At 36.2% G+C, this 19,694-nt stretch overlaps 1 protein-coding gene across 1 annotated transcript in view; it reads left to right on the top strand.

The window, feature by feature from the left end:
• The first annotated feature begins 589 nt into the window (after positions 1–589).
• Positions 590–19,694, top strand: part of LOC140155515 (doublecortin domain-containing protein 1-like) — a 57,388-nt gene continuing 38,283 nt past the window's right edge. Inside the window, 7 exon segments of the mRNA XM_072178386.1 lie at positions 590–683; positions 5,431–5,595; positions 10,877–11,170; positions 13,991–14,156; positions 15,841–16,003; positions 17,181–17,383; positions 19,034–19,127. Coding sequence (XP_072034487.1) covers positions 5,474–5,595; positions 10,877–11,170; positions 13,991–14,156; positions 15,841–16,003; positions 17,181–17,383; positions 19,034–19,127 — 1,042 coding nt within the window. The 5' untranslated portion in view covers positions 590–683; positions 5,431–5,473.

The following is a 19,694-nucleotide window of genomic DNA, read 5'->3' as shown; positions in this document are numbered from 1 at the left end:
CCTATAAACCTTTTTCTTTCCAACTTTTTTTCCAACTATCTGTCAAACTTTATTTCAAACCATTTAGTTATTCCTCAAACTTTCCTTCAAACGTTAATATCTTTCAAAATTGAACAACTTCTCTTCAAACGTTCTTTCCGCTTTCTTTAGGCCCTAATTATAGCTTTCTCTCATTTTGTTTGTTTGTTTTCAATTTCTTTCTAACTTTCTATTAATTTCTTTCAAACTGGAAGTGTTTAAATCACGAATGCTCACAAATAAAAGTTCAAGACTGAAAACCAAGTGGACAATCAAAAAGCATATCTCTGACTGCATGTCCCTTGAAAGACTCCTTGAAGTAAGTATGCAGCATTTTAGTATGTTTAGATCATGGATTAAACTTGCAAACATTTATTATATGTATTGTTTTTATTCTATCTATTTTCATAAACAATTTGGGACGGGAATTCAAGAGATAGCCTATTTATTTCTGAACCCAGACTTATCTCCAAACTTAGTGTCATTTTGTTGCATTGAAAATAGTCCCAATCCATCAGCTGGCGTCTATTTATGACGTCATCTCCAAGGAAACATTCCTGTAAATATGGCGGCGTACATGACGATGAAGAGCAACACACGCTAGCCAAATGAGAAACTAATTTAATGCATGTGTGTGATTGACATTGTTAAAATTTAAGCCAAAGGTGAGATTTTGTTTTACTTTGAGTCTATATACTTAGGAAGAAAGATGTTGTTTTTTCGTGGACATTGAACCGCTTTTTCAGCAACATAATCCACGCCGAAAAATCAAATTTAAATGTAAACATGGTCATGATGGTAAACACTGATGCACTGTCAGTCACTGTGACTGTGTACAGTACTGTACAGTAACTTTACTGCAATGACTGAGTGCCAGGCTAGTACAAGGAACTTATACGATGTCCTCATTCACAAACTGATACTATAATGGCGAGCGGTCCGAATTTTGAGCCATACAAGTTTACATGGAGTCATGGTGAACTAGTGCACTACAAGGACAAAGTCAGGAACTTATACGATGTCCTCATTCACAAACTGATACTATCTGTCCATCGTATAAGACTGTTACCATACGGCAATGTGGTGAAGGAATATTACACAGTCAAGAATAGGCTCCATCATTTTTTTATTATGATCCCTCCCAGTCTCCATGGTCTCCCGAAACATCAAAACATCAAAAGCGTTGCACTTATACTCATGTACTATAGCCAAAATAACAATTTCTCGATCATGAGAGGATGTACCTTCTGTGTCAGCGTACTTTTCATAGAATAACACGATCGCGCGACCTGCATGACCGAATCTTGACCTTGCCTAGCAACGATCGTGTGATTGGTCAATTCTCAAAAGCTGTGTTTGCGCCGCAAGCGCCGGTCTTTGCGTAGTACGCTCGGCGCAAATAACTGTGCGTACCCAAGTTGGCTCTCATGATCGAGAATTTAATATTTTGGCTATAGTAAGACTGTCCTTTTTCACATAACGCAGACAAAGTAGGGCCAACTTGCCTAGAAATGGTCAAATTTTGGCAAGAAATATCTCTGTGTAATCCTATGTAAGTCCCATATCACATCGTTATCGGCGATCGAGGTTTTTTTCTTTCTGAAGTTTGGTTGGTACCCACCAGCGTCATGCATGTGACGTGACACAGCTAAAATAATCGACCGGGAATCGGGGTTCGTTAAAACGTCAACGAATTTCAAAACAGAGAAAGCAATAAACTTAATGGCGAGCGGTCCGAATTTTGAGCCATACAAGTTTACGTGGTGAACTAGTGCCAGGCACCGGCACCAGGTAGTACAAGGAACTTATAGGATGTCCTCATTCACAAACTGATACTATCTGTCCATCGTATAAGACTGTTACCGTACGGCAATGTGGTGAAGGAATATTACACAGTCAAGAATAGGCTCCATCATTTTTTTATTATGATCCCTCCCAGTCTCCCGAAACATCAAAACATCAAAAGCGTTGCACTTATACTAGTTATACTTACTTAAAGCAATATTATAACATTTTCAAACAAAATAGATTAGCATTTCTTTGCCATAAAATATTAGCTTTTACTGTCAGATATACATGTATATCCCCTTTTATTTTTACGGCAAAGCAAAGAAAATTGGAATTTACTGCCAGCGCACATGTCGCCAATACGTACCACTCCTTCGGCCATGTTGTGGTACGACCCTTTGTTGTGTATAGCACCGTCCCACACGCCGTGACGTACTGTATGTTATGAACATCGTGTATGCGTTCGACTAATAATTCCATCGTAATAATAAAGCGCCGGTTCCGGCGTTTTATTCAAAATCACGGATTTTGACAAAACTACAGCACTTAAAATCTTGATTTTTGCAGGGTATATTGGTTTAATAAAGTACAATTTAATCGTGTAAAAAAAGGAATTTTAAAAATTCAGTGAGGGCGTCTTCCTCAGCAAATGTTATAATATGGCTTTAAGACTGTCCTTTTTCACATAACGCAGACAAAGTAGGGCCAACTTGCCTAGAAATGGTCAAATTTTGGCAAGAAATATCCTATGTAAGTCCCATATATCACATTGTTATCGGCGAAGTTTGGTTGGTACCCACCAGCGACCGCGTCATGTATGTGATGTGACACAGCTAAAATAATCGACCGGGAATCGGGGATCGTTAAAACGTCAACAAATTTCAAAACACAGAAAGTAGTAAACTTACTGGCGAGCGGTCCGAATTTTGAGCCATATACAAGTTTACGTGGTGAACTAGGCACCAGGGCTGTCAACTCTCTCTACCATTTAGGCCCTTCACAATTAATTCTTAGTTTCCTGTTTCAAGTTTGAAAATGAAGGACGAGGTGACTTTTAATTATTAATTATTAATTATCTATTAATTATTAATTATCTATTAGTATTACTTTCTTTATTTTGAAAATGTGATTGTGACTATTATCAACAGTCCATTTGGTCATTTTGACTAAGACTACGGATTTAATTATTTTACCTTTATAATTGATTTTGTACATTAATATTAGTAGGGGAGCCTACGATGTTCTTGTTTTATATTCATAATCAAAGTTGAGATGATCAAAAACAGATATTAGCAAATAAAAGTAATTAAAAAGTCAATTAAAAGATGAAAATACCTAAATAAAAATAAAATAATTAAATATTTTTCCATTCTTGATTTTGGACGCGCGAGGGAAACAGGAAACTAAGGATCAATTGTAATTGGCCTAAATAACTTCCTGCGACATGGGGCCTCCAGCCAACAACAAAAATAAAGACTCTCCTCTATGTGTTCATGTGTTCAGCTTCACATAAAATGCAATTTTCGCCAAATTTTAAGTTACTTTTATTTAACCGAAATCAGCCCAAAAATTTGCTCGATTCGAGGTCAAAACAGAATGTAAACAATCGGCTCTGGCCTCTGCTACAAGTCTTAAACTAGTCGTTCTGCTCCACGATCTATTGTGGGTTGAAAAGCGGGTTCACCTATATGGTATTACAAAAATCATCGTATACATAGATCCCTGTACTAGACTGTGACAATGTAGTTAGTTGTCCCCCGGAAGTTGTCCACGTTAATAGTTTCGTCAGCACAGACATTCTTCTTCTTCTTTGAAATACTCTTCAGTGTTCCACAAGGAATCACACGAAGAGGGTAAATTACATCAGTCATCAACTGTAGTCTGTTTATATCAATTTATCATACTGACATCACATTTTTTGTTTAAACAGAACATGATTCTCCACTGGGCAATAAATAGCCCTGAAACATGTAGCGGAAGATTGTGGTGGACCCCAGTAAGTTCCACTCAGCAGGGTCAGAAATTCACAACCCGGTGGAATTTTGCAAGAATCGGTGTATTCTTGCCAATTTACTTTGTATGATAAATTGAAATATTTACGAGAATCCATTTAGATTCTTGCAATTTTGTTGATGAGAATCTTTGCGAGAATGGATTCTCGGATTCTCGCCGAATTTCTGATGCTTGGAGATTGAGAGCCAACATGCAGTGTTCGATTTAGAGGGGTTTTACATGCACAAATGCATGTAACTTTGGCTCTGTGCATGTAGAATATTGCCTGTGCATGCAAAATGTTGTGTTATTCAGCCCATTTTGAGGAAAAAATCAGAGTTGTGCATGTAAATTTAATTTTCTAAATCAAACCCTGCCAACATGACACGGCAAACTGCGGCCTGATATGCGGGACGGTTTTTTTAACCTGTAGCGAGGAAGACACAGTGTTTATAATTTGGTTCACCTCAAGTTTGGTAGCACGTATGTGCGTATTTCGTTCGCCGCAGTATCGAATCGCGCGTGTACAGTTAAATGCGCTGAGTGTACACGCACGCGTACAGGGGCGGCTTGTCGGCACGCTTGTGGCGCAACCGCGAAAAAGCATTGACGTCACTACCAAACATGAGGTGAACCAACTTATAGACACCCATATGATAAAGGATGCGACGGTGGGATGTTTCTCACCAGTGACTGTGTATATGGGTGAGTTACACAGTCACGCCATTGCCTGACTTTGTGTGGGTGGACTCAGTGGAGCTGGAGAGGAGGAACGATCCACATTTTCATATTGTCGATGTTTATATCTGTGGACAGAAAAGCAGACATACGCTGTTACTTTAGAGCAGTGAAACTTTTAGGACAATATGTGACCCCTCGGCACAACTGAGCCCGGATGTCGCCAGTGTCACTATTGAGATATGCTCCATCGAACTTAACAATAAACAATAGGAAACAAAGGATTTATTGACTGTTTTATTGATTTTTCACTACTTAAATGTCAAGTACTATAGACATGATATGTCATTTTAAAGCTAATTTCAAGCAGAATATTTTGGTTGAATATCTCAAAAATGATGATTGACGACTTCAGGGCTCAGTTGTGCCGAGGGGTCACATATGTATTGAATTTGAATCATAGTATTTAGTATTTGCACTAATTCATGGATCATATTATATGTTTCTGCTTCTATGAGCACTCGATGATGATTGGGATTACTATCATAACATGTATGCGCTATGATATGCTTTAAAATCCGAGAAAACGAAGCAGTTGACCGGAGCTGAGTGCGTGAGCTAACTCAAGAATGCAGTTCAAATGCCTCGTCGAGTTGATTTTTGTTTGTTGTTTACTTACCGTGACTTGCAAGTGTCACTTTCGCGTATTCTACGCGAGTGACACTTGTTCCGTCAGTTCGATCCAAATGTCGCCAAATTCACACGGGAGATCGAGGAATATACGGGAAATGGACTGGACTTTTTATTTGACATTTGAATATGTTGTTTTTGATAAACTTTTTCCTATTTATAGCAAGATAAAGTATTTATTTATAATTTACTCATATATCATGATCCGCTTATCATATTATGTGTGATTGATATTCATTTTATAATCTGTTTTTTTTCTTACAGAAAGCATTCATAGTTACAAACAATTGTGAGGGGCCTGGCCAAAATGCCACCCACACGAGAGAAGGGGGCACCACCCGGCAGAACCCCCAGTGATGCCATCAGTTATGAGGATCTATTGGTTGCACAATATTTGGAAGGACTCAAACGGTCTGAAAGTAAAAAGAAGTAAGTCTTGAGTCTTAACGTTTTTTGTGTGAAGAATTTTATATCATTGATATGTACAAGCTACATCCCTGGATATGTACAAAAATGCAAAGAATACTGAAAAAAAAATTCAAATTTATACCAATTTTCCAATACCAAACTTTGTGGAAAAAACAATATTTTTTTATTTTCTCAAAAAGTTTCTCATGTGAATCAGATTTAATATCAATTGGCTCATTTTGTTTATTTTGTGATTCATCAACCTTTTTTTCAGTTTCTGATTTTGTGTTTGTGTGTATTACACTGCTCCATTGACCACTCTCTTGTAATTTCATTCTGTTAACTAGAACATAAAAATACAAATTTGACAATCTGCAAGATATTTTTTTGAGAAAAGTGGGGGATCATGAAATGCCCCTTTAATTCAAGGATTGTCTTTTGGAATTGGCAAGAGAGCATTAAATAGCTCTTCTGGAGCCTTCAAGGAGAGCTGTTTAGAGCATTTACAATAGAATGTAAGCAGAGAATGGTCAACTAAGAAGAGCTAAAAATCAGATTTAAGGAGAGCAGTAGAGAGCTCTTGCTCTTGATCTCCTATTTTAAGAATACAAAAAATGTGACTAATCCCGAAATCGAGATGGGAGGGTAAGAAAACTAAAAAATACTGCCTAAATGTGGAGAGCTTGTCCTTAAAATATGGTTGGGCATGGATTCAGTAAGTGCTTGACCATTAAACATTGCACTGTGTGTACATATAGCAGCTGTACATTGTTTGCACTCAACAGCTACAAGAGGAATGCAATTGTTTTGTTCTGTGTAAATAATTTGCAATGTTTGTGCAGTCGAATGTTTTCTTTTAATTATGAAAAATATTTGCATGAGGTGAGATCTCAAACAAGACCTCTCTGATGTGATTATACATGATTGTATGTAAGGGACCATTCACAAACACTGATGCAAAGGGGGGGGGGGCCTTGAAAGTTTTGACCCTCCTAAAGGGGGGGCTGAAAAAATTGGCCACAAATTTAACTGGGAAAATTTAGTTTATAATGCTTTTCTATGGGGTTGACCATTTTCATGTCAAAAAGGGGGGCCCTGAAATTTTTGAGATCTGAAAGGGGGCCAAAACTTGTTTGTGAACAGTCCCTAATGGTGGGGGGTTACTCAGTACAAATGGCTGTGGATGTGTCGCATTTTCAGCCAGTTGGCCCGCCAGTTGGTGTATCAGTAGTGTTTTAAATTGTTAAATTACCGGTATTTCACACCTGTAATTTTGCCAAATTTAATTTTACTTAAGGGGGTACTACACCCCTGGCCAATTTTGTGCCTATTTTTGCATTTTTCTCAAAAATTATAGCACATTGGTGACAAGTAAGCTATATATATTATAGGGGCAAGGACTACAACTACTGCACTGAAAATCCAGCAGCTCAAGGCAAGTACTTATTGATTTATTGATCAAATATTGGTTTTCCCTCATTTTGACTGTAACTCCACAACTGTTGTCTGTGCTGAAATAAAATTTCCAGTGCAGTAGTTGTAGTCCTTGCCCTATAATATACATATCTTACTTGTCACCAATGCGCTATAATTTTTGAGAAAAATGCAAAAATAGGCACAAATTGGCCAGGGTGTAGTACCCCTTAACTAAAAAATATGTTAAATATGTTTCTAGACTTAATTCTAAAATTTCAGTATTTGTGTATAAAATTCCAAATTTATTAAATCTTTTCATTTGTTATTTGTTACTTCAATCAGGGTTGGTGATTTTTTTTTATTTAAAAAAAATTGATTTATTTGATTTAAATCGGATTTTTTGATTTAAATCAATTTTTTATATTTTTTTTATTCCAAGAACTGCTATACCCCATGATAAAGTGAAAAGAGACCAGTGATATGCTTGATATAATGCACAATCCTATCATGTATTTACAAAAAGTCAAAACGCATTTTCAGATGTGAAAATTTCACAGAAAAAATCATGGGAAAAACCTGTTGAATTCTGCACCTTGAAAATGATTTTTTAAGCAATAGATAAAATGACATCATAGAGGTATTTAATTGTACCCAAAAGGTGTAGAAGCATTACAAATGAAGTAAAACAGTCAATTCAAGGAAAAAATTAACTTACATTTATCAAAAATGGTAAAAATTGAACAAGTTGATTTAAATCGGCGATTTAAAAAAAAATCATTTGATTTAAATCGCGATTTAAATAAATTGATTTAAATTGTGGCAACCCCGATTTAAATATAGACTGTTCAAAATAGTCAATCTTTGCTCAAAAGAGTACAGATGGTTCATCAAAATAACTTTTGTCCCAATTTAAACATCAATTCAGTAGATTTTTAACATGCGTTGCAAAAATGTTACTGCTGATCTACAGGAAAAACAAGAGCTTGGGATTCTAGTCTTGAATGTGTAGGTGTCATTTTCGGGTAATTTTGTGCCCAGGTACCCGGCGCATTTTTCGGGCGGGTAACCGGGTACCCGAAATTGCAAAAAAAAATATATTTCAAAAATTCTTTTTTATTCTTATTTATTTTATTTTTTAGGTCGACCAGGAATGATCCTAGCATTTAGGTCTAGGTCCAGGGACACTACAAAACCAAAAAAACAACCTTTTTTTTTTTTTTAATTTGGCACCGGGCATAGATTTCCTGCCGGGTAATGTAATCTCGGCGGTACCTGTGAGCCCGCCTCGAAAATGCCAGCCTTAATGTGTACAGGTAAATATGCAAATTTGCAAGATCTTGAGTAAAATCATGGTTGCTCTGTAAGTGTCTCATTTAAAATCAGAAGAATGCATTTATTATTACTTGCAAAATATTTTTAAAAAGATACCAATTTCCACCATGAAACATCTGTGCTATTAAATCTTCAACTCTGCTATGTGATATTTATATGGCCTAGTTATAGTTGAAATTATAGATTTTTGTATCTAGCTTGTCATGAACTTGAAACCATTATATAATAGTTTGCTTTTGTTAAAGGAGGATTTCGTGATCCTAGCATCCTCTTTTTATGACATGTTTCAGTACATATCCACGAAAAAAGCCTATTCCCAAAATGTCAGTTGATTCCGATTTAGCGTTTACGAGTTATGCATGATTATGTGTATTACACTGCTCCATAGACAATGCGTTGTAATTTCGTTCTGGTGCACCAGAACGAAATTCAAATTTCACGATATCTTAGCTAAACGAATTAATCTGCAAGAGATATTTTGTACATAAACATGTAGCCAGAGGTTTCCAGCGATATAAAAATCTCAACTTTTTTTTAGAAAAGTGGGGGGATGAGGCTGTGGATCACAAAATGCCCCTTTAATTGTGGTTAAAAAAAATCTATTTGGCTAATTTAGGCATTAGAAATTCTTGCTAGCTTGTTGCTAGGTGAGTATGGTTGATTCTTGATATCCTTTGGATTGTTTTATCAGAATAGACCTACATGTACATGTACTTATGTATTCATAATTCCATTTTATTCATTAGTTTTCAAAGTCAGTGTTCTCTGGTGTTCTTGGGTTAGGACCAAATTTTAATCAATCAAATTCCCAGAATGGTATGACTAACAACATTATTATAATTGATTTTTACAACATATGAATGTATCCAAAGTCAAAATGACTCATGCCACTTCAAACATTGCTTTTGAGGAAGTGTAAATAAATTCTTGACAGAGGTGCATTTACATGCTTAAGGGGGTACTACACCCCTCAATAAATTTGTGACTATTTTTGTATTTTTCTCAAAAACTAATAACACCCTGGTAACAAAAGTTATGTATATTATAGGGGCAAGGAATCCAATTACTACACTGGAATTTCAGTGACCCAAGACAAGCGGTTCGATACTTGTGATAGAAAATGAGGTACCGCTAGGATGTACCTCATTTCCTATCATATTTACTGAACCGCTTGTCTTGATTCACTGAAATTTCAGTGTAGTAATTGGATTCCTTGCCCCAATAATATACATAACTTTAGTTACCTGTGTGTTATCAATTTTTGAGAAAAATGCAAAACTAGTCACACATTTACCACAGGGGTGTAGTACCCCCTTAAGGTCATTTAACTTAAAAAATTCATTGTTTAGATTAGGTGATTAATTAACAAAAAGAGAATATCTAGAGCTTAAGGTTGGTCTTAACCCTGGAATTATGGAAACTTCCGGGCCTCATTTCTAACTAAACTGCTAAATCGTTGGTCTAAAGTATATAAAAGTATACATATTTAGAATGGCAAAGACTTGATCAATTCATCTGTGAGGTCAAATTTGGGCCAAAATGCTCAAAATCCCCCAAAACAGTTTTTTTTAATTAACAATTAGTAGGTTTTTAGTGGGTTCGCCGTCGGACAAGTTTAGAACTGTCTGACTTGTCCGACGGCGAACCCGCTAAAAACCTACTAATTGTTATGAATTCCCGTCGTAAAAGCCTATCCCACAATTTTTTTTAATTAATTTTTAAAAAATAGATAAAAATATCTAGGAACCGGTTTTTTATTTTTTTGACCAACTTCACCAAAAATATTTGAAATTTGGGCGAAAACCAGGCTTTTTTTTTTTTTTTGTGCAAATTAAGCATTTTTGGAAATTTTTGGTGAAAATTTCTCAAAGTGGGTCAAAATTTAAAAAAAAAATGACCTGAGCACTGATGAATTTATCAAGTCTTTACCATTCGAAATATATATACTTTTATATACTTTAGACCAAAAATTTAGCAGTTATGAGACCCAAAAGTTTCCATAATTCCAGGGTTAAGACCATAAGAAGAGGATGGATTCCATCTGATACAAACCAGAGTTTTTCTCTGATTCAAGGGTACATAACACAAAATGGCCTTCCATAGACTTGAGAGAGCTCAAATCCATGAGCAATCGGCAAAGACTCTGAAGACTTGTACTAGTTCCATACTCGCTAATTTCAAAAGTAGAAATCACAGTTTGCACATCCAAGTCCAACATGTCCAAAAATCAACATAAATTCACACAAAATTTGAGGAAGAAACAAGAAATCTAGTGATTTTAAGACAACTCAGGCAATCTTTTTTGTGCTTCCTCACAATTCTACAAAACAAGATGGGCTTGTATAAATTTATAATGGACCAAAATGTGGGGGGAGGATTTGATATTGTGCAACCTCGCCCCCAACCAGAGTAGCAGCAAATGTTTTCAAATCTCAGTGTAAAAATTGTACTTGCAGTGACAGTCAAACTCTGAAATGATGAAATTAAATCGCCTGCCCAACTTTGTAAATAAAGAACAATAACACTAATTCTGTGCTGTTTTTTTTTTATATAGATTGAATAGACCTTCCAGTAAGTCATCTCCGTATCTTCAGAGGATGGAACACGCTGATTTGGTCACTTCTCGCTCATCAACTATCTCACTCCCGAAAGGTGGACGAAGACCAGCCTCCGCAGCAGTGATGGGAAGAAATAACAACAGAGAAAAGAAAAGAATTGATGCTAAGTATATCGCGGATGCGGGGAAGTTCCTGGTTCTCTTAGAGGAACACGAGGCGGAAGAGGAGGAGAGAAGAAAGAAGAGAGGAATTAGACCACAAAGTGCGCCTGTTTACAAAACTAATAAAAGGTATAATAAATAAAAATTCCTTTAAAAGGGAAGGCCAGTCTCAATGCAGAAGAGGTCTTGTAAATAGTTTGGGTCACCGTGAAATGCATTTTTTAGGATCACGCTTATATCTATGTTACATGACAGCTCACCAAACCATCAATGGTGAGAACATGCACACTGAAACAGCAAAAAGCATTAACTCCTATAACTCCTGTCAACTCTTTAATTCATTACTCCAAATTGTTCTGTATTTTTGTCTTTACTTCTTTTTACCCATGCTTATTATTAAAATCAAGAAATACACTGCAGTTGCTAGTTAATTCGCTATGTTAACTCAACTTACATGCACATTTTATTTTAAAATGATTTTATATTATTTCGCAATGTATAGTTTACTATAAAGTAGATAGTGGCAAGCACATGATAAAGGACTGATCATTCACTACAATCTTCACTTTTAAATGTTGATTGTTAGTCCGAAACTCCTGCAAAGCTATGGACATGGCATCTTACCTACTCCATTCTGTAATAGTCTGCATTGTGTGTTTTCTCAGTCTTCAATCATTTTGTTGAATGTAATTTTATGAATCAAATAAAAAAGATAGAAAGTGGCCTCACTTTAGTTATGTGTCATTTTACAGTATTTATAATTTATAAAGTAAGACAATAATTTATTTATTTTCTATAAGTGCATGTCAAAATATGGGATATATTGTTCAATATTATAGCTAGCCCCTAAAAACTTTATTTTCCATCGGATTTTTCCTGTTGAAAAGACAAAACTGATGTTAAAGATAGCAATAATATCATCAATAACATTTTGAGTCAATTTTATCCATAAAACGATAGAGGATAGGATAGATAATTACTTTGACTTCAATGTGGTCCATATAATGAAGATTTTGATTCTACAACATTATTAGATCTGTTATCAACATATCAATTATGCACTCACAGGCAACCAAACATCATGCTATGCTCAGTAGTCCACTGATATGACCTCGTTCCAGTGATCATTCCCGCTAATTACTAATTGTTGACCATGTCATTTTTTTGATATGCTGATAGCTGAACAAGTTTATGTTTATATGTGTAGGCCTAACCTATGATAACTTTTTAAGTCATAATTAATTCAAACATAACTTTGGCAATACTCAATCGTTTTTCGTTTGTTGAAACGGCAAAACATACTTTCTTTTCCTTGCAAATCGAATTAGCAGACATCAAAAACATTTCCACCACAAGAAGTAAAAAAAAAAATTCATACCAATAGAAGAAGGCTATAATCTTAGCTAATCTTTAGTGTACACAAATCCCATCTCAGAATTAGATACCAGCCCTATGGGCTGGCGAAAAGGTTTAAACCTATATCTCAACACAAAATAAAGATACACTTTGAATTTTTGGTTTCAACTTTGACCTTCATCGGGAGTCTGCAGACAACCCAAGTTTAGATCGGTGAACTTTGGACATTTGACCCCAAAACTTGATCGTACACTCTTGGTAACTTGTAAAAACACTAATTATGGATTAAAATAATACCTCAACCATCTCTGTTAGATTTACGGTTACAAAGTTATAATCGTTCAAGCTCACTGGACATCATGAAATTCAAAATACAGAGAAACAAGCCTTTAAAAGTTGAAGCACTGAATTTTAATTATAAAAAAATTGCTTTTTTGAACATGTTAACATCCCAGTGGGCACAGGTTAGGATTTTGATGTTGAATCAACGTTGATACAACGTCAAAGTTTCAACCTAACCTGATTTCCAACCTAGAGGTTAGTTGAAATCAGGTTGAAATTTCGATGTTGATACAACGTTGAAATTTCAACTAACCTCTAGGTTGAAATCAGGTTGAAGTCCATTTGCAAAATGTGATTTCAACCTGATTTCAACGTCGAAATTTCAACGTGATTTCAACGTCAGGTGTGCCCACTGGGATTGATTTTATGAAGAAAAATTATAGGGTTTGATAGAGGATATTATGAAGGTGAAGCTGCAAAAAATTGAGACACATATCATCGTTAGGCATGAAAAATCTCCTATGTGTCGTTTGCCCCTGAACATGTTTAAAGCAAAACCTCTTATGTAACCTAGTGTTGGCAGTTTTGTTTTAAACATGTTCAGGGGCCAAAATCACATACAATATTTTTCCTGCCCAATGACGATATAGTGAAAATAAAGTTACCAAAATTATAAAATTCCTGCCAAATGTAATTCTGCATGCATCCTTAAGGGGGTACTACACCCCTGCCCAATTTTGTGCCTGTTTTTGCATTTTTCTCAAAAATTTTAGCGCATTGGTGACAAGTAAGATATGTATTATAGGGGCAAGGACCAGTGTTCGAAATAAGCACTTATCCTCTTGTCCTCTTGTCCAAAAATCACTGGGGACAACCATATTGAGATATGTACTTATCCTCTGGACAACCACTATATTTTACCTCTTAAATATTGACACATTTAGGGGACAACCAAAATGTTTTGAGGACAAGCAGAATTTATGCTTTAGTTGTCCTCAGGACAACCTCCATATTTTCCTTATTTCGGACACTGGCAAGGACTACAACTACTGCACTGGAAATTTTATTTCAGCACAGACAACAGTTGTGGAGTTACAGTCAAAAATGAGGGAAAACCAATATTTGATCAATAAATCAATAACTACTTGCCTTGAGATGCTGAATTTTCAGTGCAGTAGTCCTTGCCCCTATAATATACATATCTTACTTGTCACCAATACGCTATAATTTTTAAGAAAAATGCAAAAATAGGCACAAAATTGGCCAGGGGTGTAGTACCCCCTTAACTATCATTACATCTTGACATTTCAGACCATGGAGCGCCAAGTCAGGGACATCAACATCAACGTCAACATCAATACGGTCATATCGATCTAAGCATCAGTATAGACAGCAGCCCACCGTTATACGCGCAATGGCGTACAAGAATGGTACACAAATTGACGGCGTGAAAATTACTTGCCCAACGGTTAAAATTGTGAGTAGCATGTTCTAAAATTAAATTAGTGGGGTCTAAAATTACAGTTATGCTGGTTTCATACTTTCCTGCCGCGTGCTGCTTTGACGACGATTTTGGTTCACTGCGCAATCGCACCAGAAACGCTAGTGGTGGCCAGTGGCAAGCTGATATATCGATCACGCTACTTCTTTTGCCCAAAGCGGCAAATCGCTACAAGTTGAATTCAAGTCAACTTAGAAGTGATGCCGCTCTGACATATGAGAACTGGATACGAATTTTGGCCAATTAACACAGAGTGGCAACATTTGCTTTCAGAGTCATGCAGCTGAGCGGCATGATTTTTTTTATGTTGCGAGTTGAAGAAATTTCAACTTTAGAGCGATGTCACACAAATGCATCAAGTAATCATTTAATATCATACTAACTGGATCTATTATTTTGCTAATTAATTTACCTTCTTGATCATTAACTTTGGAGATGAATTATTCAAAGCAATAACTATTGACAGGAATGGATGTTCTAAAATATATTTTGTGGCATTTTGAATATTTTAATTGTCATATGCAATTGGAATCGCCTTGATTACATTTGAAATTAGGAAGTACTGACGTTTAAATAAATAAATCAATTTTGAACTCCAATTCCCTATTGGGAACATCAACATTGCTGTGAGAAAAAAAACAAGTCATTTGGCAGAACTTTCAGCAGAGAATATACACATAATATATTTTGACATATACAATTTATAAATATTGATTAATCAACATAATTAATTACTACTTTTTAATGGAATGCATGTGTATACAAGAAATCAATATGAATAATGGGCTATTCCAGTTGATTTTCACACCCCCTATAGAAGACATGACCTTAATCTTCTACACAGGGAGTGTGAATTTCAAATAGGGTTACCTGAATTGTTGACTCCATTTGAAATCTATACCCCCCAGTGTGGGAGATTAAGGTCATGTCTTCCATGGGGGTGTATGGATTTTAACTGGAACAGCCCAGTGTCAGTGTCAAGATGCGTGGGAGATTTCTAGTTAATAAATCTAGAAATAGATATTTTCTTGCGATGCCACAATATTCCAGAAGAAACAACATGTGGACGTCCAGCACATGCATTGCACTGCTTATTTTCTTTTTAGTTATGTGTATTTGCCGTAGAAGTGACGTAATAATCGGATTAACTACCATAGCAACAGATTAATACAATTTTTGAGTAGATCGCCCTGTACTACAAGCAGATTGCACTAACCACCTGTTTATGTCAGCAAACATAGGTTGAATAGTAGAGCGCTCTTTTGAAAGATACTAATCTTACAGGTGCGAGTGATCAGCCTTTTTTTACATTTTTGCACCCCCTCCCCTTTAATAAAAATTGCTGGTGTTGCCACAGCATGCAGTTTTATTTGACAGTACATAAGACAAAATGTCCAAGTAACTTAACCAATTTTTAACCCCCTGAGCACTTCCTGCCGATCTAACATTGCCTCTGATTGGTCAGTTACATGATATCTTCACATCAATCACCAATCAGAATGGAGCTTTGCAATAATTGACCGCAATTTTTTTGCATGGTGAAATTATTTTAACAATGTTGCTGTTTGGTCCAATTGATAATGAAAACTTCTTTTTGGCCAATTGGCAGGTAGTTCTCATGGGTTAACATAATATTAATTTTACTGATTAAATCTCACAGTTCTTGGAGACGTGCACACTGAAGCTTGGACTGAAATTTGCAGCTCGTAGGATGTTTCTGAGCGATGGCCATGAGATAAGGACTGCAGCTGAGATACCCAAAGATGGAGACATTTATATCTCACAAGGAGAACCATTCAGAGATCCGTTGAGACCTGTGCAAGGTGTGTCTATGATGCGGGTGTTGACTGCAAAAAACAAGTTGTTTTTTTATTATTCAAAAATTTCAGATTTACAAAGCAAAAAGCAACTTTTCTAGGCATTGTTGACACGGTGCCTTCGCAAAAGAAAGTTTCCTACTATTAAGACCTAACTTTTAAGATAGTTTGGTTTGTATGTTTGAAGGTGCAAAATTAACAATAAGACGCAACTCATATTATCACAACACTACCGTGCTCGCGTTTGATTGACAGATGACGTCAGATGCAAACTAGTCTTTTTATCTCGGTCTTTCATTATAATTGTGTCAAAATACACTGTAAATTACTTTAGATTTTAATTTTGAGGTGTTATCACAAGATTATTACAATCTCATGTCCATTCATAAAAGAAAGAAGCATGCTGAAATTATAATATAACAATATAATAACAATGATAATAAAAACCACACAAGGCATCCTTTTGAGCTACAACAGTATGTGATGCAGACGACGATATGGATTGTTTTCATGAAATATTTCCCCAACGCAGCCTTCAAATATGTTTTCTCTCTTCTTGTGTTACTTATTACCGTATTCGTCCGAGTATAGTCCCACGTTCGAGTATAGTCCCAGAAATTCCAGAAATTGTAAAAAAAAAAAATTAAAGGTTTTTTTTTTCGGTTTTGGAGTGTCCTTGGACCTAGACCTAGATGCTAGGATCATTCATGGTTGACCTAAAAAAAAAAAAAAAAAATTCAAGATGTTTTGTATTTTTAATATGAAAATTGATATTTTGTATTCATGTCATACTCTATTAATGATATCAAAATGCATTCAAATTCATAAAAAGCTCCATGCAGCTTGGACAATGAATGGTTTCGTCCTTCCACAGGAGGAAAAGAAAAAAATGAGACCAGCACTGTCTAAAAGAGATAGGACGTGTTGGTTGGCATGGCCCGTAAACAAACTGCCGCTATATATTTGTCCGAAAAACTCCTTTTTTACTGTTTTTGCAGCCAATTCTTTACCGTTTGCAACCAAATAAAGTACAATGCATTCCCCGTGTAATCCTCGATCTCCCGTGTCAATTTGGCGACATTTGGATCCAAACTGACGGAGCCTTTCGATCTTCATACATGGTTACAAACACACATACAACTTTCCCCTATTTATAGTAAGATTCTGTTGTTTCTTGTTCCAGGCACAGCCCATAAAAAGCTCCATGCAGCTTGGACAATGAATGGTATCGTCCTTCCACAAGAGGAAAAGAAAAAGATGAGACCGGCACTGTCTAAAAGAATGCGCAAAATGCTAGCTACAAACACAAGACGCATTATGGTATTCCAGAATGGAGATGGTACAGAGGTCTGCGATACTGTGGCAGTGCTGGATAAATTTGACAAGGTAAAGAATGTGTTTGGAATTATTTTGGAAACATTATGAATTGTGTGTATAAAAATGCCCATATTCGCAAAAGCATTATAATAATAGCAAATTATCACCTCCCCCCTGATATTTAACATTATTTTGTATGAAAAATATATTGAGGGTGCACAATAGTAATAAATTTCCCTATACTTTGTGTACAAAATGGCCTCTATTCAAATGGCTCTACCTACCTTACGAAGCGACTCAATTTTTCAAAGTGATGTTTTCCTGACTGACAAACAAACAAGCAAGTAAACAAACTAAATTAAATATATTGGTGACCATTGAATTTTCGAGCTACCGGACCACGAATGCAATACACTTTTTTCACCCAATTTTCAAAATAGAAGCACTTGTGATTTTACCTAGAAGCAGCCGGTTTGAGAAATACATGAAAAATCTGAATAAAAGCCCAGAATCTTTTCCAATCTTGGCAGATGCTTAGATTCAAGCCTACATTTATTACCTGGCACAAATTTTTACCAAAATCTGCACAATTTTTTTGGTTTTTAATATTGATTTACAGGTGGGTAACTTTTACCGAAATGTAAAAACACAGCAGATCAGGACGGAATCCCACAAGAGACATTATTTGGTGATGTGAAATCTTAAGCAGTCCTGACCCTTTTTTGGCAAAATTCTCTCCATGTTGAAATCCATGGAACAACATAGCACACTGAGAGCTCCTGGATTCAAAATCTTTGCAGGAGCAAAAACATCAAATCTGCTCTCCTTGTAACTCATTTGGAAATGGCGGGCAGGTAACCCATAATAGAGACCTTGTTGCAGTCAGTTCCGAATGCCTGATTGGCTACAATTTCCTGTCCGGTAAAACTACCCAACCCGCTATTTACAGCGACTCCCTGCACCATTTCATTTAGCCTGGTTGAAGTTTCATCAGCATTTATCTCCCCAATTTCAGCTGTTAATAATGCCTAGATTATGCTTGACATTAAAGAATGACTTCCTTAACCGCTTTGGGCAAATATATAATGACACTACACTGACAACAGGAACATCAAGTATTCTTACATCAGCTTCAAAACACCAAAGTGCACTAGCAGTAGGATGTACGCGGTAGTCAAAGTATTCTGAAATAATCTATAATACCTTGGAGCATTGGAAAATGTAAAAATGCATTGGACCCTCGACTATTGTCCGAAATAGGTAACAGAATTAAGTATTATTGATCTTTACCTAACTGCGTAAAGTGGAGTCAGTGAGCATGTCAATTGATAATTAATGCCTGTACAAAAATAAAGGTTGCTCCAAACAGTTGTGGAACATATAGACGAATCCAATTTCACACATTCCTACTCCTTAATGGCAGCCATAGCCGCGACGGGGACCCAGCTATCTCACCTAAAATGTGAAATGATGCGGCCTTGAAGGGTATTTTAAACTGCATTCTATCACCCGTGTTACACATAGACAAAAGAATGATGACAGCTTTAAAACACAAATGAATCTAACATCACTCACAACACCTGTTTAGTGCATGCGGGGAACCAAATATGGCCGATCAAATCCTGACCATGACTTGGCTCGTTGGATTTGTCTATAATAGAATAAGTTTTTTTGAGGTGTTTAATAATGTACACATTACTACTGTTTTCCCTTTCACAGTTTCTTGATGACTGCACCATGAGACTAGGTCTGAATTCAGCAGCTAAGATTGTCTATACTTGGGATAAGCAGCAAATAACACAGATCTCAGACAGTAAGTTGACATGGCTTCCCCAGGGTTGCCAAAAGATTTCAGCCCCAATCGCGGGTCAAATAATCGAAAAATCACCCAATTTTTCTCTTTACCATTGGTTTCTATGGGGCAGGAAACTATCGGAAGTCACTGGAGCTAAAGTTGAAAAGTCGCCCAATTCTTTTTTAACCATTGGTTTCTATGGGACAGGAAATTGTCAAAAGTCGCGGGAAAAATCTTCAAAAGTCGACCAATTGGGCTACTATTATCGCGGGTTTGGCAACCCTGGGCTTCCCCATAGGTACTGAAGATAGGCTATTCCAGTTGAAATCCATACACCCTCTATGGAAGACATGACCTTAATCTCCCACACAAGGGAATTAAGGTCATGTCTTCCATAGGATTTGTATGGGTTGCAAGTGGAATACCGTAAAACCCAGTCTACAAGCATATATAGTGTTTTTTATAAAACCTTAATTAATTCGAAGCAAGCGTTAATATACCAATACAATAGATCGGTCTTAAAATAATACTTGTTTGTATGCTTGGATCCGTAATTTATTTGCTCAAACTCCATAATGGCGACTG

The sequence above is a fragment of the Amphiura filiformis genome, chromosome 6 (assembly GCF_039555335.1).
Source record: "Amphiura filiformis chromosome 6, Afil_fr2py, whole genome shotgun sequence".
Classification (NCBI taxonomy): domain Eukaryota; kingdom Metazoa; phylum Echinodermata; class Ophiuroidea; order Amphilepidida; family Amphiuridae; genus Amphiura; species Amphiura filiformis.
The sequence above is the reverse complement of the archived record's forward strand: the minus strand, read 5'-3'. Positions and strand labels throughout refer to the sequence as shown.